General features: G+C 35.4%; 1 protein-coding gene across 1 annotated transcript in view; it reads left to right on the top strand.

Moving 5' to 3' along the window:
- Positions 1-12,420, top strand: part of LOC107742817 (mitogen-activated protein kinase kinase kinase 13-like) — a 29,928-nt gene that overhangs the window by 10,945 nt on the left and 6,563 nt on the right. The window contains exons 2-7 of the mRNA XM_016555863.1: positions 4,220-4,913; positions 7,120-7,306; positions 7,404-7,595; positions 8,831-8,989; positions 9,339-9,497; positions 11,086-11,194. Coding sequence (XP_016411349.1) covers positions 4,298-4,913; positions 7,120-7,306; positions 7,404-7,595; positions 8,831-8,989; positions 9,339-9,497; positions 11,086-11,194 — 1,422 coding nt within the window. The 5' untranslated portion in view covers positions 4,220-4,297. The remainder of the gene's footprint in view (positions 1-4,219; positions 4,914-7,119; positions 7,307-7,403; positions 7,596-8,830; positions 8,990-9,338; positions 9,498-11,085; positions 11,195-12,420) is intronic.

Here is a 12,420-nt window from a genome sequence, read left to right as displayed (position 1 = left end):
TATATATATATATATATATATATTTCTTGAAAGGTTTGTGAGATTCACCTCACACACACACAACAGTCTGTGGACCCATAATTCCTGTCCTGAGGGGCATTGTAAAGGGCTTGTGTGTGTGTGTCTGAATCTCTGCACTCTACATATGTTCTTTGTCTAGTATGCATACCTGTTTATTTTAGGCCTGCTGATGGATGTTATTTACATAAGAGTTCACAATGGTGCAGCGCAAGGGAACATCAGCGCACTTGTGCTTTAAGCCTGTGTGTGTGTGTGTGTGTGTGTGAGAGAGAGCAGATTGTTCATCCTCTTGTATCAGTGGGATTATTAAACAGATTGAAAACCCCTTCTTTGTAGTGTGTTTAGTTCCCGTTTTCAGCATTGACTAAAATGTCCAAAATTGATTTTATTATAAAATTGATTGATTTCTTGACTCATTAATTTCTTTTCATCCTGCTGAGGAACATTTCCTTTTCCTGCAGTAGGGATGGGGGTTGTGAAGATAATTTTTGCTAACATATGGAATTTCAATATTACTATTATTATAATTATTATTATTATTATTATATGTTATTTTAGATTATTAAATATTATTTTCATCTTAATTTAAAGTAAAATACTAAACAAGATTATTTAATATTATTGTTTTTATTATTTTAACATATTTTAATCTTTTTCTTGATGTCTGTGTGAAATCAAAATTAATATTTATGTTGACTATTTAATTTTTTAATGCACTTAATGTGTACAATTTCAAAGAAAACTGTTTGTCTTCATAATCTTTTAGCAAAATGCAGTAACCTGCATTAGAAAAGTCAACATTGACTTTAAATGCTAATTGCATGTTTTTTTTTTAAGTTAAAGTACTGTACCACTAATTAGAGGCATTATTCAGCAAATGTATATTTAAAGACAATCACAGTTTCCTGTCGTGTGTTGACTTATTTCCTATTGAAACAGGAAGTTGAAGTGTGGATTAGCAGATTAAAGGTCTTGAAGGTCTCTGTCTCTTGTTTTCTGAATCTGAATCTGTTGCTCTCAGCAGTTATCATCTAACACCTGTAGATCCAGAAAAATACTTCATAATATTATTTCTAGTAATTAATTAGTGACAGTAGGCGGGCTAGTTTTCCAGTTGGACAGGAAGTGCACTGATAAAGGTCCAGATATTATTTATAGCAGCGCTGCCACCCAAACCAATGAATAATTCACTGCCTTCAGATTGATATCGACACAGAATCCAGCCAGGCTGACCTGGACTGATCTGGATTACAGATGTACAACCAGAACTAAACTGTTGTCATGATGTGTGTGTGTGTGTGTGTGTGTGTGTCCAATCTGTCCATGCATTTTGGCAGGACTGGAGTTTTTTCCCCTCCAGACTGTAACTCAGAGCCGGCGTGGAATTACACACACACACACGTGTTTGCCGGTCACCTGAGCGACGCTCTCTAGTTTCCCGCTGCACTCTCGGCAGAGTTCTGTGAGACGCTTGTGATGCATTATTGATGCGCTGCTGCTGCAGCTCTATCACACCTACTCACCGGATCACTTTACTCCGCAGAAATACCCCTAATACCCCACATTAATACCCCACTGAATGTAGGAGGGATGAACAATATCTCAACACCATGTATTATATATAATATATGATGAATTTATAAAATATAAAATGCATGTATACAGTTGTACCCCTTGAAGAATATGCAAAATGTTCATAATTTTAACAAAATAAGAGGGATCATGACAATTGCATGTTATTTTTTATTTAGTTCTGTCTTGAATAAGCTATTTCACATAACAGATGTTTATATATACTCCACAAGACAAAATAATAACTGAATGTATAAAAATGACCCCGTTCAAAAGTTGAATATTAATAGTGTGTGTCATTTCCTGGATGATCCACGACTGTTTTTATGTTTTGTGATAGTTGTTCATGACTCCCTTGTTGGTCCTGAGCAGTTAAACTGCCTGCTGTTCTTCAGAAAAATCCCCCAGCTCCTGCACAGTCTTTGGTTTTCCAGCATCTCCTGCATTTCTGAACCCTTTCCAGCAGTGACTGTATGATTTTGAGATCCATCTTTTCAAACTGAGGACAACTGAGGGACTCATACATAACAATTGCAAAAGGTGAAAACATTTACTGATGCTCAAGAAGGAAACACAATGCATTAAGAGCCGTGGGGGTGAAAACTTTTTGAATTAGATGATCAGGGTAAATTGTCCTTATTTTGTCTTCTGGGAAACATGTATGTATTTATGTAGCTTCTGAAGCGCAGTACTAAATGAAAAAAAATATGATCTTTAATCAAAATAAGAAAAATTTACACGTCATCATCATCCTGTTCAAAAGTTTTCATACAGGAAATGACACACAGTATTAATATTCAAGGGTATGTAAACTTTTGAACGGGGTCATTTTTATAAATTCAATTGTTATTTTGTCTTGTGGAGTATATATAAACATCCGTTATGTGAAATAGCTTATTCAAGACAGAACTAAATAAAAAATAACGTGATTTTCATGATCCCTCTTATTTTGTATGTATATATATATATATATATATATATATATGTCTTTTTCTTCACTAGCGTTTAAAAACACCTGATGAAGTTGGTTAATGAATGTCCAGAGTGAACAGAGCCAGACAAAGAAGAAGGGTAAATCAGACTTTTCATCTCTTCACTGTTATTCTAACATGAGGAAAATAGAAACTTCTGGCTGTTGGTCTGTATATGTTTTGTGATTATGTCACATCATAAAGGCTGCCGACCTTTGGTTCGGACACTAATGCAGGCAAAATTATTGCTGTGTAACTACAGCAGCAGATTATGGGATTTTCGTCCTCAGTGACTGTGTTTGTGTTTGTGTTTGTGTGTGTGTGTGTGTGTGTGTGTGTGTGTGTGTGTGTGAACGATGTGTGCCAGATGTTTGGCTCTCAGAGCTTCTAATACTCACTCTGCTTTAATCTCAAAGCAGCACTAACACATTCGATCAACAGAGACCGGATCACAACGACAGCTTCCTGGAATTATCTCTCTCTCTCTCTAAAGAGATAATCATCATTAATGCAAATGCCTCCAATCCCTCTCCCGCTGTGTGCGGAATGAGATTAGAAATTAAAATGATCAACCGTTTCAGTCTTTATTTAGCAGTCAGAGCTGTAGTTGCTGTTTTAAACGAGTGCTTATATTTCTCAAATTCATTAAGGATATTTTTAAACGTGCTCTGTTTCGAAACCTAGTGAGCTGCCTGTGTAGGTGACTTTTTAAGGCATCAGTTGCAAAGGCTGTTCAAAAATTCTGAGTCAGCATTGCACACCATTGCATGCTTAATAGAAAAGGTGATCCCAGAATGCATTGCGATCTACTCAATATATCTAATTTTTTTTTTTTATTATTATATTATTATAATTATTATAATTAATTTTTAGAAAGAAATGAATACTTACATTCAGCAAAGGTGCTGTAAAATTATCAAAAGTCACAGTAAAGGTGTATAATAACAGTAAAGGTTTATAATGGTACAAAAGATATGTATTTCAAATAAATGTTGTTTAAATGTCAAAAACAGGTCTTTTAAATATTTTTATATATTCAAATTAATTAATTTATATATTTTTTTACAATAAATTAAATATAAAAAGAAATATAATTATTATATACAAAATAATATAAATACAAATATTCCTGTTTTTATATATATATATATATATATATATGTGTGTGTGTGTGGCTTTATAATTAAATTTTTTTTACAATAAAATTAGATATAAAAAATGTATTATTGTAAATATGAAATTACATAATTCATTAATTACTAAAAAGGATTCATTATATCATTTTTATAATACAATTAAATAAAAAAAAGAAATAGAATTACTGTAGATGCAAAAAATTACATAATTCATTCATTACCAAAATCTGTGCATTAAAGAGTTCAATCTAATTAAATTGCCTCTTTTACTCTATATTTCTGTGTTCTGTGTAATGTTACTTTTATTAAAGAATTGTGTTAACTTTGCAACATGCAAACACCAAACTTTTTAAATCAGCACTCATTTCTCATTGTTTTGGTGTTTTTCTTTCAGCATCATACTCTATGTTCAAGTTGAAACATTTCATATTCAAAAAGTCAAAAAACAGTTCAGTTTTGTTAAGTTGCACCCATCAGGTTGTTTTTAAATGCATGATTGTCTCTGTCTTTCTCATGCAGGTGTGTCATAAACCCCAACAGAATTCATCTGTAAAGCCTCGCCGCTCATTTCCCGTCGGGTGAGGAGGGCATCTGCCCATGCACACGCACAGCACCATGGGAAGCTCCCCGGAGGTGCTGTCCTGGACGTCCTGTAGCAGTCTGCTGGTGGGGAAGCTGAAGGAGGAGCTGAAGCTCACGGTCGTCGGTGACTCAATGAAGAAAACCAACAGTAACGTTTCTCCTCAAGCGCTGCTTCCACCGGCACCACCTCCACCGCAGATCATCGCAGACCTGGCTCCTCCCACCACCCTTCCCATGCCGCTGCAACAGCTGCAGCTCCCCTGCAGGGACGCCGAGCCGGGTGGCACCAGCCCTCCGTGCACGGCCCTCAGCGAGGACTCGACGCGGGAGCAGGGACACTTCGAAAACAGCGTGCTGCAGCTGCAGGAGCACGAGGAGGCCGAGACACCGGGGTCCTGCGGTCAGGGAGGCTGCGGAAGCGGCGGGGAGGAGAAAAACGAGGAGGGTGGGTGTCCGATGGACCACAGCGGGGACGACACGCACCACCATCCACATGATGACATCAAACTGCACTTTCATAGAGCCGGGACGGGAAGCGGCGGATTCCTAGAGGGGCTGTTCGGATGTTTGAGACCCGTGTGGAATATTATCGGGAAAACATACTCGACTGAGTACAAACTTCAGCAGCAAGGTTAGTGACGACGAGTATGAAGTGCTACTTACAAATTGTAGTCCATTAGATACTGATTACAATTGCTTGAGACTTGATGGTAGGGACTTGAGACTTGCTTGAGACTTGGACATGTGTGACTTGCCCCCACCTCTGCAAATTACAAGTTACAGTTTATTTTAAGGTGTCCTTGTTACAGTGTAATTATTAGAGATCAGACGATAATTGGTTTTACCGATATTTTTCCAGATATTTAAGCATTTTTCGGTTTTGATATCAGTTTTGTAATATTGAATTGAATATTGATGAATATGTTGTCATCATTGTGTTAAAAACAGAAGTAAAAAAGTAAATAAATATCGATTCTGCATATCGGTTATCAGGCACATAAATATGCAAACAATCGGTATTGGTTATAAAGAAATTTATCTCTAGTAATTATACATTTAAGTAATTTAAGTAATAGTAATTATGCATAATTTTGTGTGCGAGTGACAAGGGCGCTGTAAAATAAAATGTTACCAAAAATGTTAGTTTTTCCCCAATATTTAAGCATTTTTCCGTAATCGGATATTGGTTTTGTAATATCAAATCTACCAATATTTTGTTATCATTGTGCTAAAAACAGAAGAAAAAATAAATAAATATTGGTTCTTTATATTGGATATAGGGCACATAAACATGCAAATAATCTGTATCGGTTATAATAACTCAATCTCTAGTAATTATACATTTAAGTAATAGTAACATTTAAGTAATAGTAATTATGCATGTAATTATGCATAATTTACTGTTTTTACTTTAGTAATTGTGTAAAAAACAGAAGGAAAACAATAAATGAATATCGGTTCTGCATATCGGTTATCGGACACATAAACATGTAAATAGTCTATATCGGTATCGGTTATAAAAAATCTAACTCTAGTAATTATACATTTAAGTAATAGTAGCATTTAAGTAATAATAATTATGTATGTAATTATGTATAATTTACTGTTTTTACTTTAGGGCGATGTAAAATAAAGTGTTACCAAAAATTGTAGTTAGTAATGTAATCTAGTAAATTACACATTTTAGGTAATGTATTCTGATAAATTTTTTGATTACTTTTAGATTACTTTTGACCTAACTCGTTTATTACATATATTTGAATAGGATTATTTTGTACCATATTGATATAAAAATATGATGAGAAAGAAAACATATTTCATTGTTTGTTATCTGCATTATATGCATTAAACATTACTTTAAGTCAGGGTTTCTCAAACAGGGGTTTGTGAGTTGATGAAAAGCTAATACTTAATTAAATCATAAAAATGTAAAATTAAAGAAATAAAATACTTTTAAAATTAAAACAATCAAAATAAATCACTTGAAATAAAAATGAAATACTTAGTTTACCTGCATGTTAGTGTGATCATTAACAGACAGGTCGAACTTGACTGTTTTTCATTGCTTTAATTGACAACTTTTACTTCATGGTCTACAAAGTCAACACAAAATCAAAATAGCAAAAATCAAACTGGTTCTTGATTCGCTGCTCTAGATACCATTGTAGCCTTAAAACCATCACAGTAGAAACACAAGAATCATGGTAGTGGAATGAAAAAAAAACATCTTGAGGGGCAGTTTTAGAACGCACAAAGCACTATAATGATGCAAGACGCGAGCACAACGATCAAAGACGTCCGTCTAGTGCAGGGGTGGCGAACGTCGGTCCTGGAGAGCCGCAGCCCTGCAGAGTTTTGCTTCAACCCTAATCAAACACACCTGAACGAGCTAATCAAGGTCTGAACGGTTACTAGGAAGCTACAGGCAGGTGAGTTGCCACCCCTGGTCTAGTGCATGTTTACATAGAAAAACAATGGAAAAGCAATGCAGTGGAATGCAAAAATGTGTTCTGAAAATCCCAATTCTGTAATCATTTACTCACCCTCAAGTTGTTCCACACCTGTATGAGTTTCTTTGTTCTGTTGAACATAAAAGAAGATATTTTGAAGAATGTTGATAACCAAACTGTTGCTGGCAGCCATTGACTTCCATAGTATGGAAAAATGGAAATCAGTGGCTACCGTCAACTGTTCAGTTACCCGCATTCTTCAAAATATCTTCTTTTGTGTTCAACTAAATGACAGAATTTTCATATTTGGGTGAACCTGTCCCTTTAAACTGTTCTTTGCTGTAGTTTTGTTGTACACTATGTTGATGGTGTGTTCTGATTGGTCAGTAGACATGTGGGAGGTGCCGTTTGAGGAGATCTCTGAGCTGCAGTGGCTAGGCAGCGGAGCTCAGGGCGCCGTGTTCCTCGGAAAGTTCTGCTCCGAAGAGGTCGCCATCAAGAAAGTCCGAGAGCAAAAGGAGACGGATATCAAACACCTGCGGAAGCTGAAGCACCCCAACATCATCAGCTTCAAGTAGGTCACAATGCATGACCAGATAGTGGCTGTAAATGCTCAGTTTTGAGTTTCTGAGTGCAGTGAACACAACTAAAGTGTGCTGTTTGTATTTTAGGGGTATTTGCACGCAGGCCCCGTGTTACTGCATCATCATGGAGTATTGTGCTCAAGGGCAGCTGTACGAGGTTCTCAGGGCCGGTCGTAAGATCACGCCACGGCTGCTGGTGGACTGGGCCTCAGGGATCGCCAGCGGCATGAACTACCTGCACCTCCACAAGATCATCCACAGAGACCTCAAATCACCAAAGTAAGACCTGTGGGATTTTAGGATTGTTTATTTACTATTATTTAAATTTGAATTGGCTTTTATTTTTTTTATATTTTTAGTCAAAGTATTTGTAATTTTATATGTTTTTGTCATTTGTATTATTTTGTGTTATTTTTAGTTATTTATTTATTTTTTACATTTTTTAGCCTTAATAATTTTTTTTCTGTATTAGTTTAATTTTCTTTGAAAGCTTCAAGAAAGCACACAGAATAAGTACTTTTCCACACTGCTTCTGTTTAAAAGGTTAAATTGTTTTAAAACATACTATTTCATTTTAGGACTCCAATTTAGTTGCCAAGGCAAATTATTATTATTATAATTTTTTTAAATTAAGGTTTAATTCAAACTATGTTGTCAGTTAATTTGACCCACCTCGATTTTTGAGTTGCTGGAAATATTGGTTAACCTATGATATGTTTTCTTGATATTTTGTGACTTTTTCCTTATTTAGGATCATGAACATGCATGCAACGTTTTTACACTCTAAAGTTTTGTGTAATGTGTATACAAAATTTATATTACAATTATGATGTTCACGGGTCAATTTCAACTACCCTATAAGGGTATTTACATTTACTTTTATGCATTTGGCAGATGCTTTTATCTGAAGAAATTTACACTGCATTGATGGTGCATTTTCAGTTCATGCCTGTTAATTTAGCTGGGAATCGAACCCGTGATCCTGGTGTTGCGAGCGCCATGCTCTACTGTTTAAGCTTCAGGAAAGCACACAAAATAAGTGCTTTTCTACACTACTTCTGTTTTAAAACATGTTAAAAATAATAGTTAAATATTAATCAATTGTTAAATGTTAATAAAATAATTCTTAAATACAGTTGAAAAAAATCATGTTCTCATGTTTTGAAATGTATGGGAACTATTAAAGGTTCCCAAACATTACCAAAAAAAGGTTAAAGGTTTGCTATTTTTGTTTATTTATTTATTTTCATCTTAGTCAGCAATTGCATTGAATCCAAAAGGTCAACCCACAACAACTGTACCCAGATTTTTAACACGATACCAGGGTTCGGTTTTTCATTTAATATTTGTTTTCTTTTATTCCAGCTTTATTTCAATTAACAAAAATGCTTACTTTATCAGATGCATAAAACACTCAAAAACACTTAACAAATCTCAAATCACTTACAGTATACTGTATATGGAAATAAACTGACAGCATCGTGTCATGCGTTTGTGTGTGTTTTCTTTTGCAGTGTGCTAGTCACTCAAAATGACAACGTGAAGATCTCAGACTTTGGAACATCTAAAGAGCTCAGTGACAAGAGTATGAAGATGTCATTTGCCGGTACGGTGGCCTGGATGGCTCCCGAAGTGATCCGGAATGAGCCGGTGTCGGAGAAAGTAGATATTTGGTGAGTGTGAGCTAATGCAGTGATATCAATAATAATCAGAATTGTTTCTCGAGCAGCAAATCAGCATATTAGAATGATTTCTGAAGGATCATTTGACACTGAAGAGTGGAGTAATGATGCTGAAAATTCAGCTTTGATCACAGAAATAAATTACATTTTACAGTATATTCACATAGAAAACAGTTATTTAAATTGTAATAATATTTCATTATTTTTACAGTATTTTTGATCAAATAAATATAGCCTTGGTGAGCATAAGAGGCTTCTTTCAGAAATATTAAGAACTCAAGCATTAGAGCAGTAGTGTGTGTAGTGTAAGCTGTGAATGCTGATTTTTGTGTGCTTGTAGGTCATTTGGGGTGGTGTTATGGGAGCTGCTGACTGGTGAGATCCCCTATAAGGACGTGGACTCGTCTGCCATCATCTGGGGTGTGGGGAGTAACAGCCTCCATCTGCCTGTGCCGTCCACCTGTCCTGACGGCTTCAAGATCCTCATGAAACAGACCTGGTGAGACTCTTCATCTACACACGCTTCTGTGCTGTTCTTATAATAGGGAAGAACACTGTTAGTGTTTACGGAATAAAGCTACACATATGAACGGAATACTGTACAACAGTGTTAATTTCGTTGACGAATAATTTTCGTCAACGACATATTTTCACCGACGACAACGAGACGATAACGAACTAAAACTCTTTTTGAATGACAAAAACTATGACGTAAATCTATTGACATTTTCGTCAACGAATAAAAACGAGACGAAAATGTTAGGGAGGGACGATTTGGGAAGATATTCATTTAGAAACGAATCTGCTGCGTGTTTCGGAGGTTAGATGCGTACATATGAACCGGTGGGACATAAGCTAAAACACACTTGCTGCACGTCTCATAAAACGTTAAAAAATGTCAATATGTGGGAGTAAGAGAAGAGCAGACATATGGATAAATCTGACGCAAGAGAGAACTCACAAACCTAATGAGTTTGGAAATGTTAGAGAAATGCTTAATAAATGCACTGTAACTAAACCCATTAGATTTTAGCCGACTAAATTTACTGTAGATTAGTCGACTAAAACTAGACTAAAACTAAAAACAATTCAGATGACTAAAATATGACAAAAGACTATGACTAAAACGAAATCAAAATTTGCTGTCAAAATTAACACTGCTGTACAAGAAATATTGATTTATTGAAATTATTAAGTAATTAAAAATAAACAATTATTGACAATAATCGTGATATTTAAAAATTAAATATCATATTGTGTTAATTAGGACTGCCGTAATCTATCAAGGTGGTTGCTAGGGGGTTGCTAAGGTGTTTCTATGCAGTTGCAAGGGTTGTTCTGGGCAGTTGCTGGGGGGTTGCTAAGGAGTTTCTATGCAGTTGCAAGGGTTGTTCTGGGTGGTTGCTAGGGGGTTGCTAAGGTGTTTCTATGCAGTTGCAAGGGTTGTTCTGGGCAGTTGCTAGAGTGTTCTGGGTGGTTGCTAAGGTGTTTCTATGCAGTTGAAAGGGTTGTTCTGGGCTGTTGCTAGGGTGTTCTGGGTGGTTGCTAGGGGGTTGCTAAGGTGTTTCTATGCAGTTGAAAGGGTTGTTCTGGGCAGTTGCTAGGGTGTTCTGGGTGGTTGCTAGGCAGTTGCCAGATAGTTGCAGATATATATTCTTCACTGCAGAAAGCTGTGATTAGCCAGTCAGAATCAAGTATTTCTAAGAGTTCTCTAAAACTATGTTTTATTGGTTGGTCTTGTACCTGCAGGCAAGGTAAACCCAGAAACCGGCCATCCTTCAGGCAGATCCTTCTCCATCTGGGTTGCAGGGGTTGCTCTGGGCATGTTCTGGGGGGTTGCTAAGGAGTTTCTATGCAGTTGCAAGGGTTGTTCTGGGTGGTTGCTAGGGGGTTGCTAAGGTGTTTCTATGCAGTTCCGAGGGTTGTTTTGGGCAGTTGCTAGGGTGTTCTGGGTGGTTGCTAGGCAGTTGCCAGATAGTTGCAGATATATATTCTTCACTGCAGAAAGCTGTGATTAGCCAGTCAGAATCAAGTATTTCTAAGAGTTCTCTAAAACTATGTTTTATTGGTTGGTCTTGTACCTGCAGGCAAGGTAAACCCAGAAACCGGCCATCCTTCAGGCAGATCCTTCTCCATCTGGATATCGCCTCGGCGGATGTGCTCGGGACGCCACAGGAGACCTACTTCAAATCTCAGGTGAGCAAATGTTGATGTCTACATAGTGCTGAGCTGCTGTTCTGATTCAGTCTATCGTATCATCCAACGGTATCACTACAGCCTCCAGTAATGAAGAAGGGCAAAAGCAACATGAGCCACTTATCCAGTTTTTTCTCAGTTCTCTAATAGTTCAGTAAATAAGATCTAAATCACTAAAATATAATTGCAAATTGCATTCAATAAACATGCAGTGTGAAAACTTGTAGTGTGATTCATGAACAAATGACTCTTTTGAATCAGTTCTTTGTAAAGAATCTGTGAAAAAGACACAAATCAGCCTCGGACTCACGAGTTACTGGTTTGATTCATCTAAAGTACTAAAAGAGTTGTTAATAAAACCATTACGGAATATGAATTGTTGAAATTATAACCAGAATTGTTGAATTTTTAATGATTTCCATCAATAGACTTCATGTGTATGTTTGTGTGTGACCAGTTTTATTTTATACTTTTTATTAATATTTTGAATTATTTATTATAATTTTTTATTTATATTTTTTGTTATATTTGTCATTTTTATTAGTTTTTGCTTTTTTGGTGTTTCTATTTAGCTTGAATTTATTTTATTTCAGTTTTATCTGTAGTCATTTTAGTTAGAATTTCATTTCAATTAGTTGCTATGTCAACATTTCAAATTTTTCTGAAGTTTTCTTAAGTTGAAGTTTTTCATCTAATATTTATATTTTATTTTATTTCAGCTTCATTTCAATTACCAAAAACAAATTTTTAATAGTTTTAGGTAATTATAACAATAGTGTCTGTGGCAATTAGCTTTTAATTAAAAAATTTTTTTATTTTATTTTATGTCATTTTTATACATTTTTGCCTTTTAATATTTCTATTTAGCTTGAATTTATTTTTATTTCAGTATTAGTTAGAATTTTATATCAGCTAGTTGACATTTCTAATTTTACGTTTTTTATCTAATATTTATATTTTAATTTATTTCAGCTTTATTTCAATTACCAAAAAAATTTTTTTATAGTTTTAATGGTCACACTTTAGTTCAGGGAACAATTCTCACTATTAACTAACTCTTAACCACGACTTTTGCCTCAATAAATATGCAATTTGATGCTTAATAATAGTTAGTAAGGTGGTTATTAAAGGGATAGTTCAACCAAAAATTAAAATTTGATGTTTATCTGCTTACCCCCAGGGCATCCAAGATGTAGGTGACTTTGTTTCTTCAGTAGAACACAAAC

The sequence above is a fragment of the Sinocyclocheilus rhinocerous genome, unplaced genomic scaffold (genome assembly GCF_001515625.1).
Source record: "Sinocyclocheilus rhinocerous isolate Xijiao unplaced genomic scaffold, SAMN03320098_v1.1 scaffold917, whole genome shotgun sequence".
In the NCBI taxonomy this organism is placed as follows: Eukaryota; Metazoa; Chordata; class Actinopteri; order Cypriniformes; family Cyprinidae; genus Sinocyclocheilus; species Sinocyclocheilus rhinocerous.
This window is presented reverse-complemented; position numbering and strand designations above follow the sequence as displayed.